The 13,436-nt window shown below is 46.8% G+C and overlaps 2 protein-coding genes across 2 annotated transcripts; both read left to right on the top strand.

The window, feature by feature from the left end:
* Window positions 1-4,790: 4,790 nt before the first annotated feature.
* Triagg1_3441 (uncharacterized protein) lies at window positions 4,791-5,684 on the top strand (the record flags this gene model as incomplete). The annotated part of the gene is made up of 1 exon (XM_062897734.1): window positions 4,791-5,684. The coding sequence occupies one exon, from the start codon at window positions 4,791-4,793 to the stop codon at window positions 5,682-5,684; it is 894 nt and encodes a 297-aa protein (XP_062757430.1).
* A 6,390-nt stretch (window positions 5,685-12,074) lies between these two features.
* Triagg1_3440 (uncharacterized protein) lies at window positions 12,075-13,174 on the top strand (the record flags this gene model as incomplete). The annotated part of the gene is made up of 2 exons (XM_062897733.1): window positions 12,075-12,976; window positions 13,039-13,174. 2 exons carry the CDS (start codon window positions 12,075-12,077, stop codon window positions 13,172-13,174), a joined length of 1,038 nt encoding a protein of 345 aa, XP_062757429.1.
* Between the last annotated feature and the right edge of the window lie 262 nt (window positions 13,175-13,436).

Here is a 13,436-nt window from a genome sequence, read left to right as displayed (position 1 = left end):
GAAACCGGAACATCTGCCATTCAACTTAACATATTATGTCAATGAGCCACCGCGATACCTCTTTCGAGTGTCTACCCCATATTCTCAGGGCACAACTGACACACATTGGGTGAAGTCTATGGCCGCTAGTGATGGCTTAGCATGTGGCGAGGCAGACATATTGTCTATAAAGAACAAACGGCACGCAGCAGACATGTTGAACAGGCATCTTCGGTGGCGGAAAAATCCCCATGATAATTTAGTGTCATGGACCAGCTCTTTGCTCTTTGCGCTAGTGTATATCTTCCACCTTCGTGCCAGTATACATAATGAAGTAACTTTGGACGAGATACAACTATTAGTTGTCGACACAGCAGGCCTTCCAAAAGGATCCTTTATGCGAGATCTGGACCTCGTGTATGCTTTTCGTTCTGTTGATCTGAGTCTTCGAAACGTTGAAGATTTGCGTCACAAGCAAAGCTCGAAGTTTTCAAGCTACTATTACTTTGGAGAGTACCTGTCACAGGGGGCGCTGAAAGTTGAAGGCCATTGCCAAATGGTGTCAGCTCGGAATATTGTCGATAGGGGTTTGCATGACATTCGAAAAGAATTCAAGGAGTTTGCAAGCTGGAAACGAGGGCCAGGGTCGGCACGTTGGGCAAACGCTGTTATTGAAATGCGCGAGGTTTTCTATCATAACAAGTCACAACGACGTAAAATGAGCAGAAGAGCAATATCCGCAGCTTTGCAAATCTCTCACCAGTTCGGACTGGATTTTCAAGCTCCCATAGCAGCAAATTTGATCGCTATAGCTGCTCCCCGGGATCGCGATATGCTTACGCAAACTATACGTCGAGAACTCCCTTCGTCTACAGGTTAGTGTGCTTGCTACTGGCTTTGATCTTGGCTAACGAGGATAGACTTTGATCGGAAGCACTTTCTCGAAGAATCAGCTAGGATAGCGGCTTGTGATACTATGCCTGAACTGCAGGAGTATAGCGCCATTATGCAAGGGATCTACAAGAATTAACCAAAACTCACAGCTGCTTCCGCTGAGGACACAATAATCAATACTTATGGGCCACTCTGTATTATGGATAGAAGCTAGATCGCTTGGATAAAGTCTAAAATGTAGCAAGGAGACTTTTATACAATGTATTATTACTATTTTTTGACCTTGTGTTCTGTAATACTCGTTTTGCTTCAGGGGTGTGATGGGATTCGGAATAATTTGAACCGAATATAAAACTTAGATACAATCGCAATTATCTTATATTGTGTACTTTTATACATCGATGTGTATAAAGGTCAGACTAATCTTCAATTACATATATTTTTCAGGGACCTATGTATTCAAGCTCGCTAACCACCTGGCCCCTTGATAACATTCTAGAACCCCAAACCACCAATGAGCTGAACCCTTATTTATAGGAAAGGCAATCGCTCAACAAGGATAAAAGTGCTTCCACAGCCCAGTGGGTGTCTATATCGAGATGGCTTTGTATACGATGAATGTTACCACCCACTTCGCCTTTGCGCTAACTTTCTCTTTTTTAACATGAGAATGTTAGAAATCTATCACTGATATGTGAAAAGCAGCTGGCAACATTGCAAGATAACTGTCACTTTCGTCCTTTCTTCCATATTCCCTTTTTCAACCAGAACTAACTAGTATTTGTGACAATCTGTCACTCCGTTAAACTACTGCCCGATTGGCCTGGTGTTTATCGATCGATCTGACAGATCCGGCTATCTATGAAAGATACAATACCGGAACGTGATAGATTCCTTCCCAATTCGCAACAGTTGGGACTTTAGACACCAGTGTTTATTTTGATCGTAGATGTATGGAGAGAGCCTTGGTGCTAAGGATATATTAATGACTACAGACATCTCATTGCTTATAACTATGCGCCTAAATATTTCGCTAGTTCTAACCCCTCAATTTTAGAATTAGTAATATCGATTAGTTTGTTGAGATGATCTTTTAAGAGACACCCATGACGCCCCAATTTTGAAGGTACCGGTTCATCGAATGCTCGAAGCCAAGATGTTTGGGATTGCTTTCCTCGTGGCGAGGGTCTTTTCTCAAGTATCCAAGCTCCAGATGTTTGACCTGTAATTTTTTCCTCCTCACAATAATAATCCAGTGACTCGATTGCTGTCACCTTTTGAAGGGTCGAACTGATGCTTAATGAGAAGTATGGCGGAAGAGGGAAAGGTGACAGCGAGCTCAACCACAAACCTTGGCCCAATGTACCAAGGAGCATGGCTCTACAGCCCTTATTGCATCCTATGGATTCACCAAGTAGTTGGCATTCCAGGTCATTCAGAAGGGAAAACAGATTGCGGAGTACATCTCCCCTTTTCACGCTCAAGTCATCTGGCTAGGTCAGCGTATCATCTTACTAGAGAATTTGCGACTTACCAAGGACTTTGGGGCGTATAGGAAGATCGAAGGTGGGTATAACATCTGTGCTATATCGTATGGCCGTGGTTGTCGCGTTTTTAAAAAGTTCCGGTTCCTCAAATACAAATGAAACCAAGATCCATCTCATGAGATCCTCACAAATTTCGGATGGAATTGGATCTTCAATTTGGCTCAACCAACCTTTGGCAAAGAACCAAAGGGCATGATGACATTGCAAGTCATCCACGATTGCGGTTATTTGAGAGAGTAAGGCAAGATCTATTTTCCTTGGAATGTAACGTGTCTGTCCGTGAATAATCTTCATCACAGTTTCAAAGGCCTTTGGGTCAAATACTGGTGCAAACTCCCAGCGAAAGAGACCATCTTCGCCCGGGATGGCTTCTTTGAAAGATCCTTCAAGCACTTTGCCAGCGCGTGGAGATGCTAGCACAAGATGCTTCTTCGAAACAAGAAATCGATTCTGAGATTGGTCTTTAGAGGCAGCCTCATTTTCTATATAAAAAGTCAATCTTCAGGTCAATCGAAGAGTAGTTGGCTTAGGAGACAGTGACCCCTCTTAATGGGTTGAGGAATGAAACCGGGCCTGATTGGCCCATGCTTTGATGGTTCCAGAGTTGAATGGGAGAGTAATACCTGTATCCGACGGAGAGAAGGGCTGATCCTTTGGATCTTGAAGGATAATTAAAGTATCACCGCGCGGATCAACTTCAAGATACATGATTGATGATGGTTTGTTGTTGGCTCGTTTTTAAAGGTGCGGGGAGAGCAATATTTCAACCCCGCAAGTCGACGTTGCCGAAGTTGTAGGCGCCAATTGATGAGCGGTGAGAACACTTTGCGAATAGCGAGGTAGACGGCATAATTTGTTTATAATAAAAGGAAAGGATGAGAAACATCCCACGCGCTTTAGATTGGGGACAATGCCTATGGTGCGAGTCTACTATGGACCTTCTCTATATGTAAGTCTAATCGTCAAGATGGGCCCCGCGATGGGAATATTAGGTAGGAGCCGATGGGTCACTCAGCAACGCTTATCTGGATATGTATAGGTACCGGAAGTTATGATACTACATCGGGGAACTGGCTCATGATGGAGTTGGGGACGTTCGGCTTTGATATTGTTACGTATAGGCGACTGATTCTGCCAGATCGATCACTAAACTAGCGATCAGGAGCCTGGCCTTTGTCATGAAGGTATAATCCAACTAATAGACTGCGGCGGTCTCCCTAAGAGAAGAATCCAATCGTGTGTGTTTGAACAGTATACTAGAGCCAGCTCTTCTATTAAGGTTGCCTTTGTATGGGGAAATGCTGGTCGGCACCCAAGTGATGCAAGCAAAGCCCCCTCCCCCACCTCCTATATGCCTATAAGTAGTAGACATCCAGCCCTCTAAAATTCTATTACTATCTCTACTTTCTGCTACCATCAATTATTTGCTCTAGTTGTAATAATAAGTCGAGGCATATGTAACGGCAGGGGACGCAGCGCCACAGAACAATTCAACATAGACCCCTGTATATCGATACATACCTTCTATCAGCACACACGACACACATTTCGCCTTCTAATGCACTTAGGTCGGAAGTATTAACTAATGAAAGTCTACCCCTCTACACAGAGTCCGTTCCTAATTGTAGATGCTGAACTTCAGATGAATCTTCGCCATTCTTGCCACCCTAGTAAATGGCGATATAAATGCATCGTGCGTCAGGTCAGCTGGAGCCATTCAAGCTGTACTTTGCCGTTTGACGCAATCCGCCTACGGACTCCCACATGTACCTCGCACTTCATATTGTGCCGCAAAAGTCTCGCCTCAGCTCTGTGCTACCTCAGCCGGACTACAGAACAATGTGGCGCTCGCAGTGGATTCTTTGTCTCTGCTCCGATTTGCAAACCATGAGAGAAGCCTTCGACCAACAAGCCAAAGGTACGGAGCACCAGCGCGGAGACTAAAAGATCCGAATAGTGTCCGCACAAATGGGCTACAAGGCGCTGTGCCAGTGGCGACCAACCAAATCGCGTGGTTGAGCCGTCAAAGGCCGATTCTGGCTTGTCCGAAGCAGGGTTGAGGGATGTGGACCGGGGCAATTAGGATGCCGAGACTGTCTTTGACTCTTTACTGACAGCAAACAAGAGCCTTAAATACCAGTTTATGGGAACTTTTGTCAAAAGTTAATGTCTCGCAGTGTCTATCATGAATCGACAAGGATTCAAATCTAAAGATTGTCCACTTTTGCCCCCTTGAGCCATCTTTAGTCTCGAGCCACCAAGAACATAACTCAGTCCTCAACCTCCTGCGGCACCACGCATATCACCGCCACTAACGAAAACAACAAGTCGGGAACACACAGCATTGCAACATCATCACTACGTATAGCAATGGTCGCCAAGCGAACCGTGCTTATATCCGGATGTTCAGACGGGAGCTTGAGCTCGGAACTCGCCCGTGCCTTTCACAGAAATGGCTGGCGAGTCTTTGCCTCAGCCCGTAACTTGGCCAAGCTAAAGACGGCTCAAGGCGCGGGTATTGAGATTGTGCAGCTTGACACAACTTCGGACGAGTCCATAGCAGCCTGTGTGGCTCAAATCTCAGCGCTTACTGGTGGCTCTTTGGACGTCCTCATCAACAATGCTGGCGCTGGTTATTCGATGCCAGTCCTGGATCTTGACATTGACCAGACCCGGCAGTTATTCGAACTCAACGTCTTTTCTCTCATTACTGTTACGCGTGCTTTCTTCCCGCTGCTTGTCAAGTCATCCACCGGTGGCTTGGTAGTTAACAACACCTCATGCATGGCACTGCCTCACGCCTCCATGCCATTCTCGGGAGCCTACAATGCCTCTAAAGCTGCCGCAGCGAACTTTAGTGAAGTGCTACGGCTTGAACTTGCCCCCTTCGGAGTCAAGGTGACCAACCTAGTGACGGGCGCTGTTAAATCGACTTTCCATGCCAACGCACCTCATATCTCGCTGCCACCCACCTCAATCTATAACGTTGCCAAAGAGGCGGTTGAGAAGTGGATGTCGGGAGAAGAAGCAACTGCTACGGGTGCAGATCCGTTCAAATGGGCAGAGGATGTCGTAAAAGAGCTCAACAAACCCAGCCCGCCGCTCTGGGTTTGGAAAGGCAAGCATGCTATGGCGGCGCGGATTGGTTCATTCTTACCGGTCGGTGCTTTGGATGGCATTTACAAGAGCAGGACTGGCTTGAATGAGGTATCACGCAAGCTTAAAGAGCAAGGTGGATCGAGCAGTATCAATAGGACCCCGTAACACAGCGTTTGTGGTGCCTTTGAGAAGGACGAGTCCATGACATGAGATATGAAGCTTAACCAAAATGTCTCACCTTTTTTTAACCAAGTTAACAGCATTATTAGTCACTCTTTATTTAGAGGACATTGGCTGAGAGATTGTCAGCGTGCAGAGCAATTTGTTTCTCTTCTAATTTTCATTTTTATCTTCAATACGTCAGTCATCATTTCTCAGCCTTTTTCCGTTGTGAGAGATTCATTAAATGCAGAGAGATGCATGGATTATGTAGATTGATAATTTTAATAAACCGAGCCCCTCGTCTGATGATCTTCATTCCCCTTCGGCGACATCAACGTTCCGAGTCATGCAATGAGGCTTCACCTGTGTAACGTTGGAGTACTCCACACTCTTCAATGCACTCATCCGGGAGTTTCAATACACCGATTGACGGATGGGCAGCGGCTGTGCCTTGACACGTGCATGGCTTCTAGTTCAAAATGAATCCAATTGTAAGCAGAGAAAAGCCTCCGGCAACATATTAGTTAATCAGCAAAAAAGATGGATCGGACAGCACTCTAGCAAACACTCAAATCCTACGTCGTCAGCCAGGATTTGCCAAGGTTGGCACCTGGTTATGGCCAAGAGGTCCTCTAAAATGGTAACGATATCACGCTATTCCTTTGAGTTTATCCGCGACGGCTGAGCCAAACCACCTTTGCCCAAGCGTCAGATTTCCCACCTGCTAGATATCGCGCCCCTCGTAATAAACTTTGGTAGCTCATCAAGGGCTTCGGAATGCCGTAGATCTAGACCATGTTTGTAGTGTTGTGTGACCCCGGAAAAGCCACTGCTTCTTTGTGGCTGCTCGTCCATGTGCAGTCACTAGGAAGGGTCCATCACGTGTATAGCTATGGTGGATAGCTAAAATGTCGTACGAATGCCCAGAAGAGACCATCGTAATTTCTATTCGGATTTGGAGGGGGCTGCATGCAGATGTGGATAGGTGAGCGCTAGGATGGACCTTGTGGGAAACTAGGAGAGCCTCGTGTGACAATGCAAGTAGCCTGTAGGAATTGAGATTGACATAACGGTATGTGGCTGGCGTCGTCGTTCCCGCCTGTTCTGTGAATCCCTTGGAGAAAGGTGGGTGAGTGTGAGGAGGTGGTCTTGTAGATCTGTTATACGGCTGTGACGTCCTACCAGATCTCTTATAGAAAACAGCTCTCTGCTGCTTGTGTGATACGGAAGTTCCAGACATCTTCAAGATGCCCTCGATGTCACACTTGAACTAATTCAATGTGCCATTCATTCATGTTCCAAGGACGATGATTTGTCTGTTTTCCTCGGTCTTATTTGCATCATTGCCGGATCGCAGCTCCATTTCTCGTCTTTATGAAAGCGCACTCTCCAATCTTGCAATACCGGGACTCTAACCAGAATAAATCCAACTTAGGAAAGAGAAACGGAAGAAAAAATGTTCTGCACAATCTCTTACGCAAATAATTCTACGGAAGCCGAAAGTGTATCCAAGATGGCAAGCAATCATACTTTTGGCGAATACCGACAATCGAGGCTTGCATGCAAAGAATGCCGTGCTCGAAAGGTTTGGCTGGACTCCTCATCCCGCAGAATGAGGGGCGCATGCGCGATACTAATACCAGTGAAAATAGGTCAAATGTTCAGGAGAAAACACAGGATGTCAGAGATGTCGGGAAACTGGTATCACATGCGTGTTTCCCGAGAGATCCAAACGTGGTGCGAAGAGGCAAAAGAATTCTGCTCCAACCGAATGTCATGACGGCCGAAAAAGTATCTCAATCAATGAAACGGGACTCAACAATGAAGAAGACGGCTGCTTGTCTGCATCTGCGTCTAACCGCGAGACGCATCCTTTTGCTTCGACTGGCCCAAGCTCAGGGTTTTCGCCCTCTCTGGATTTCAGCCCTTCAGACTTTTCGTTACACTGCGCTGGCTTGGGCAACAATTTTTCTCTGGGTATGTTTCAAGTTGAGTGTTTGGGTGGTTTGGACGACGGTGGACTGGCCAGCTAACGTGGAGCGTCTCTTCATAACAGACTTTGATCAATTGAATTCCACCCTCGGGGATCTCAGCAGTATTACTTCGAGCAGCAGCATCTCGCCCTCACAGAGCCAACCGTCGTGTATAGCGCCGCACAATACTCACAGAACCGCAGAAAGCCTGTTCCTGGAGGATAGCTCTTCGATAAACGACGGAGACCTCTGCGCATGCGCTCAATCTGCACTACACATGCTGGAGGAGCTGGAGCTCCAATACCACAACAAAATGGAGGTGTCTAGCGACGGTGTACTGGGCTACCAGAAGATTGCTTTGGCTCGGCTCAACTCTTGGCTCTCTTGCGATCACAGCCAAACACCTCGGGCCACGACCAAGCTGATAGTGCTTGTCATAGAGGGTCTCTCACTCTATCTGGAACGAGGCGTAGCTGGCTGCATCCGCCAGATACGGCAAGAAGTTGAGGACGAAAGCTCATACGCAGCGAGGTTATGCAACGTTGGAGACTATCATGTTGAGTCGAAACATGAGTGGGCACATATTTTACGAGTGTCATTGCTGGTACGATGCAGGGAGCTCCTGGCCGCGGTAACACGACTCAAGAAACACGACATCAATGACGTGCTTCTGCCTGCGGTGGAGCAGAGGTTATCAGGCATCATACAAGAGCTGAAAGGATGGGAAGATTACCTATAGAGTAGCTGTATACGTATCAGATGGTATTTAGAACTTTAGCTTTCATTAGCAAAATAGCTGGTGTTGCGGCTCTTTCTTTATTATAATGGGAAATTCCTACCTTGGGTGTGTATCTCTTTTAACAAGATGTACTCTTATCTCGTGTAAGTTTTCAGCTGCCAAGGCCCCGAGTTGTACAGAAGATAATGTGTTTCACTGGGCAATCCCGGCATTGGACAGGTGTAGATGAACCCTCACCGTAACGTTACCGGGCTACGGCATAATTGCCGCATGTCGGTCTCTTTTCTTTATCACCAATCACAGAGGTATTTTGCAGCTGACAGTCAAGGCTGGCGGAATTGGCGTCATGCCAATGGCCGTGTTATCGTCGGCCGCGTAATTGTGAGTCTGTACGACTTCATTTGCCAAGCTGAAGATGCCAATCAGGCATGAGGATATAAACTAGTTGAGGGGTCAGCCCAAGAACAATGCCCCGATGACGGTTGCATTTGCAATACGAGACACAGACTTGCGGAGTAAAGCTTCCATCTACTTATCGCGCTGCAAGAGGAGGGGATGATCCCTCGGAGATGGTGGTTTTGCGTCGAAGATTGGCTGCTAGGAGAATCGATTGCCTAGAAGATGGTGAACTAAACAGATGTTAATCTTGAAGAACCTTGTTCTCAGCATTAAGTCGTATGGGCCCGTGTAGTACGAATACGACTATGCGGCTCGGTAAGGAGCAAAGCGAGCCACAAACAATCTTCATGGGGAGACCACTAGGCAGTACAGTCCATGTAAAACGTGACTTTAGCGGCCTAAATTAAGATACCTCATTTATAGAAACATTGGGATGTTCAATTTGGTGACCTTGACCGAAACGGGTATGTAAAACGCATACTGTCAATAGACAATGGATACGTGTATAACATAACATGGCTCATTATAGCTCCCACAATACGACATATAAACAAATAACCCATATGTTCTTGTACAATGTCACTGTTATTGCCGCTTAAGCACTAAAATCCCAGCTTAAACACCAGACCGTATGAACTCTATGCTGCGGTCCATCCAGCCTCCTTTAGAGCATCTGTATCAAGCCTGTTCCATTGCAAGAAAACTCCAACCATTAGAGAAGCACCTGCCACGACACAACACAGTAAATATGCTACTCCGATTCCATTGAGGTAAGCCGAGAGAGTTCCTAGTATTTCGTCTGATCCGAAAACTTTTCGCAACTCTCCCACGTTGGTGCTCACGATTTGTTGGGGACCTACGCCGGGCGCAAATTGTGGCACAGCAATCAACATCCTATTGATGAAGACTAACTGTGACGCGGATGCCCAGATGGCGCTGTCCATAGGTTGAAAGCACAGTATCATGGCTGCTGCAGCTGGTAAATTGGACACATCAACGCTAACTTGAACGGCCATTATGGGCACTTGGAATGCGCAACCGAGACCGAGACCGACAACGACATGGATTCCGATTCAAACACCGTCTCTAGTATTGAGGTCGAACAAGCAGCAAAAACCACATCCAAGTGTTGTTATTGCCGATCCACCAACCATAACAGGTGTGGCCAAACCAGTGGTGGAGATGAAGATGCCAGAACCAAATGGCTTAAGTCATGACAGCAGTGATAAACGGTAGGTTGTGGACAGCAGATATGAGAGGATCAGTTGCGCGTATGGCTTGGAAATAGAGAGGGAAATAATAGATCATGGAAAAGAGCGCGCCGCCTGGGGATGGCCATGGCTCTTTCGTCCTGCCAGCGTTCGATAAACGCAAAGATGATGAAGAAAACAATGGAGGTCACAAGAAGCCCAATCACAAGCGCAGAGTTCCATGAGTTTATCTGACCACCATGGTAAACAGCCATGAGATAAGTTATGATTGCTCCCATCAGAATGATCGTTCTAGGAGGATCAAGTTGAAGTCATTTCTCCTTCATCGGCGCTTCCCGGGGATTTGAGGCTTTAGGGGTGTTGAAGAGCAATATTGTTGGAGTGATTGGGAGAACTTCAATGGGAAAATTGATGCAGAAACACGTGGTAGATACCTATCGTTAGTTGTGTCGTAGTTGAATTAATTTTTCATATACTCATCGTCGCCAAATAGACTCCTCGGAGAAGACACCCCCGCAGCAAAGGACCCAGAATGCTGCCAATATCGAAGATGGCACCTAAAATAGCAGTATGAACTGCCCTCTTCTTGGGCTCAGATATGTAGGCACAGATGGTGTAGGCGCCAGAGTTCACATCCGCGGCTCCAATTCCTAGAATTGTGCAGCTAATATACTGATATATTTTGCCCCATGTCGACTGAAAGCCACCAGATGTCATGAGATATATTGCACTGTATCACGCTTGACCTTCAATGCCATGAAACTGATTCGTAATGGCTGGGATTGCTGTAGCAGCAATAGTCTGAGAAACAAATTAGATAGATGCAAGTTGAAGGACCCGAGGGTGGGCTCACTATATCCAGGGAAACAAGAAAAATACTGAAGATGAGAGAGAGTAGCATGAAACATAGCTTGAATCCGGACATGTACTCTTCTTCCTTAGAGGCCTTCTCAGATTCCTCGCTTTGCGCTTGCAGAGGCACATCCGAATCGCTCGCAAGGTCTGGAGATCAAAGCTCAATCAATATAGCTACAGGCTGAAAAGACTGAGAAGACTATTTCCCATTCTGCAAATTTTTTATTCCAGCAGCCATGGCGTGAGGGGATAGACGAAGTCCTTCAGAGCTACTAGCAGAGGAATACCAGCCGTCTCTTCCGGCACCAGTAGAGCTCCAAGTCTCTATTATTTATGAGAAGAATATATTGAGCTGATAGATGCCATTATTTTTCTAAGAAGGATTCGGGAGGATTTTTGCATGTCTTGCCTAGGAGTACATGTACGGGCGTAGAGCACCTCATCCCTGCAAACGAGGTGGTGGACCTTTGGCTGGGAGGGAATGTCGACTATGCGGTAGATTCCAACTCATTTCGCCCTCGGAGACCTGATCATCGTATGCAACGGCATTTTGCAGACTTGGCCCCTCTGTTTTCCGAAACGGAGTCGGTGCAGGGTGACAAGCCGTTTACATGTACCATCCAATCCTTTCAAGTCCCCTGTAGATGCTCTCTGCAGGCCAACCAACGCCATGGCCATCGGGTGAAGCGCTACAGGCTTTCAGCTCGTTAGAATCGCCTCTGTTCGTTTATTTGCGTCTTTTGGACAGCCTCTCCGTGTATGTATTGGATTGATTACCAGCGCAAGCAAAAACACGGTCGGGGTAATCTTGGCCGGCTCGGTAATCCGTCGAGTCCGCTGTTGTTGGTTGATGTTCTTCCATAGAAGCTGGTCGGGCTGTCCGTTGCTGCCAAAGCAGCGAGTTCAGCCAACAAACAACAAGCCGCCAGCCGTTTCTATTCCAACATGAGGGACTAGATTAATATTGCGGCGGGATTAGAGCCAAGCTGCGATCTCAGCGCTGGTTTTGCACCGGGCTAGGGCTTGATCAAGACCGGCCCGTGAATCATGTCGGTGAGTTTGTACGACGTATCTGAATCCTCTGTTGGAGTACAAATTTTCGTACGTGTGTGGTGAATTGACAGGAAAATATTTCTGCCATTACGTCGACTATTGATTTGTGAACAAATTTATCTCAAAACGGTTATCCGACAGACTCAATTATAATCCAGCCGCGATGTCGAGCCAGCTCGAAAGTGAAGCTTCATTTGAGGCCACTACTCTCGGCTTTCTATGGCGTCAATTCACTCGGCCCAAACCTTTGCCCACAGGAATTACGCTCGAGGGCCAAGTCGCCATTGTCACTGGAAGTAATGTCGGACTTGGGCTCTCGGCATGCAGGCAGCTGCTTCAGCTGGGGCTATCACACCTGATCATGGGTGTCCGCTCTCAGACCAAGGGCGATGTGGCGGCGGCTCAGTTGCGCCAAAGCTTTCCCTCCGCTTTGATATCCGTCTGGATCGTGGACATGGAATCATATAATTCTGTCCGCGCTTTTGCCAGTCGCTGCGAGAGCTTGAATCGGATCGATATTGCGATTCTTAACGCCGGCCTTATTAAGACGCCCTACACTGTCGCGCAGGAAACAGGAAACGAAGTCACGCTGCAGGTTAACTATCTGTCGACGGCTCTCCTGACCATCTTGCTTCTCTCCATTCTCAAAGCCAAGAAAATTAATGCTAACTCCCAACCGCCTGTTATCAGTGTCGTGGGTTCAGATCTCATGTACAAGAATGAGCTCGAGCTCAAAGGGCCGGTATTACAGCAGTTCCAACAAGAAGCGGCCTTCAGCCAGTTCTCTTGGTATGGCAAGTCGAAGCTATTACAAACAATGTTTATCTCCAAATTGGCAGAATTTGTCAATCCCAATGATGTGGTTGTCAATGTGTCCAATCCCGGCATGACAGGTGGCACTGATTTCTTCCGTGGATATCCTGCTTTAATGATGAAGTTGATTGCTATTGGTCAATGGATTCTGGCGAGATCGGTAAATGTAGCTGCTACTACATATCTGGATGCGGTATTGGTTCAAGGAGAGAAAAGTCACGGCTCATTCACCAGTGACTGGACTATAAAGCCGTAAGTGTTGCCCTTGGACTAACAGCTGGTCTCAGCGCGCATGCTAAGATACATCCTTATAGATATCCGAAGCTTTGGTACACTCCAGAGGGCCAGGAACTGGAAGAGAGACTCTGGGAAGAAACCATGGAAGAGCTACATTTTGTAGGCGCATCAAAAATCGTGAATGATCTGAAGAGCCGAGTGGATATTGCATGAGATGGCTGGGACTTCTCGGCAGTTGTCGGATATTCAGTAGTAGCCATCTCAGCTAGAAGATAACACAAGCACTCTACGTAGTCGAGATCCTCATTACAGACTCACCAAGACACACTTCTGATGATAAACTTCGCAAGATCAAGTTCACAGTCTCGACTAGGCTACCTAGTCCAGATGATGATCCAGAGCTGCTGATTTCTTCAAGAGCATCTCAAACAGTTACACAGCCCCTGAGAACTGACGTGTCCATGCTCAATGATGG

This window comes from Trichoderma aggressivum (assembly GCF_033847375.1).
Source record: "Trichoderma aggressivum f. europaeum strain CBS 100526 chromosome Unknown scaffold_010, whole genome shotgun sequence".
In the NCBI taxonomy this organism is placed as follows: Eukaryota; Fungi; Ascomycota; class Sordariomycetes; order Hypocreales; family Hypocreaceae; genus Trichoderma; species Trichoderma aggressivum.
This window is presented reverse-complemented; position numbering and strand designations above follow the sequence as displayed.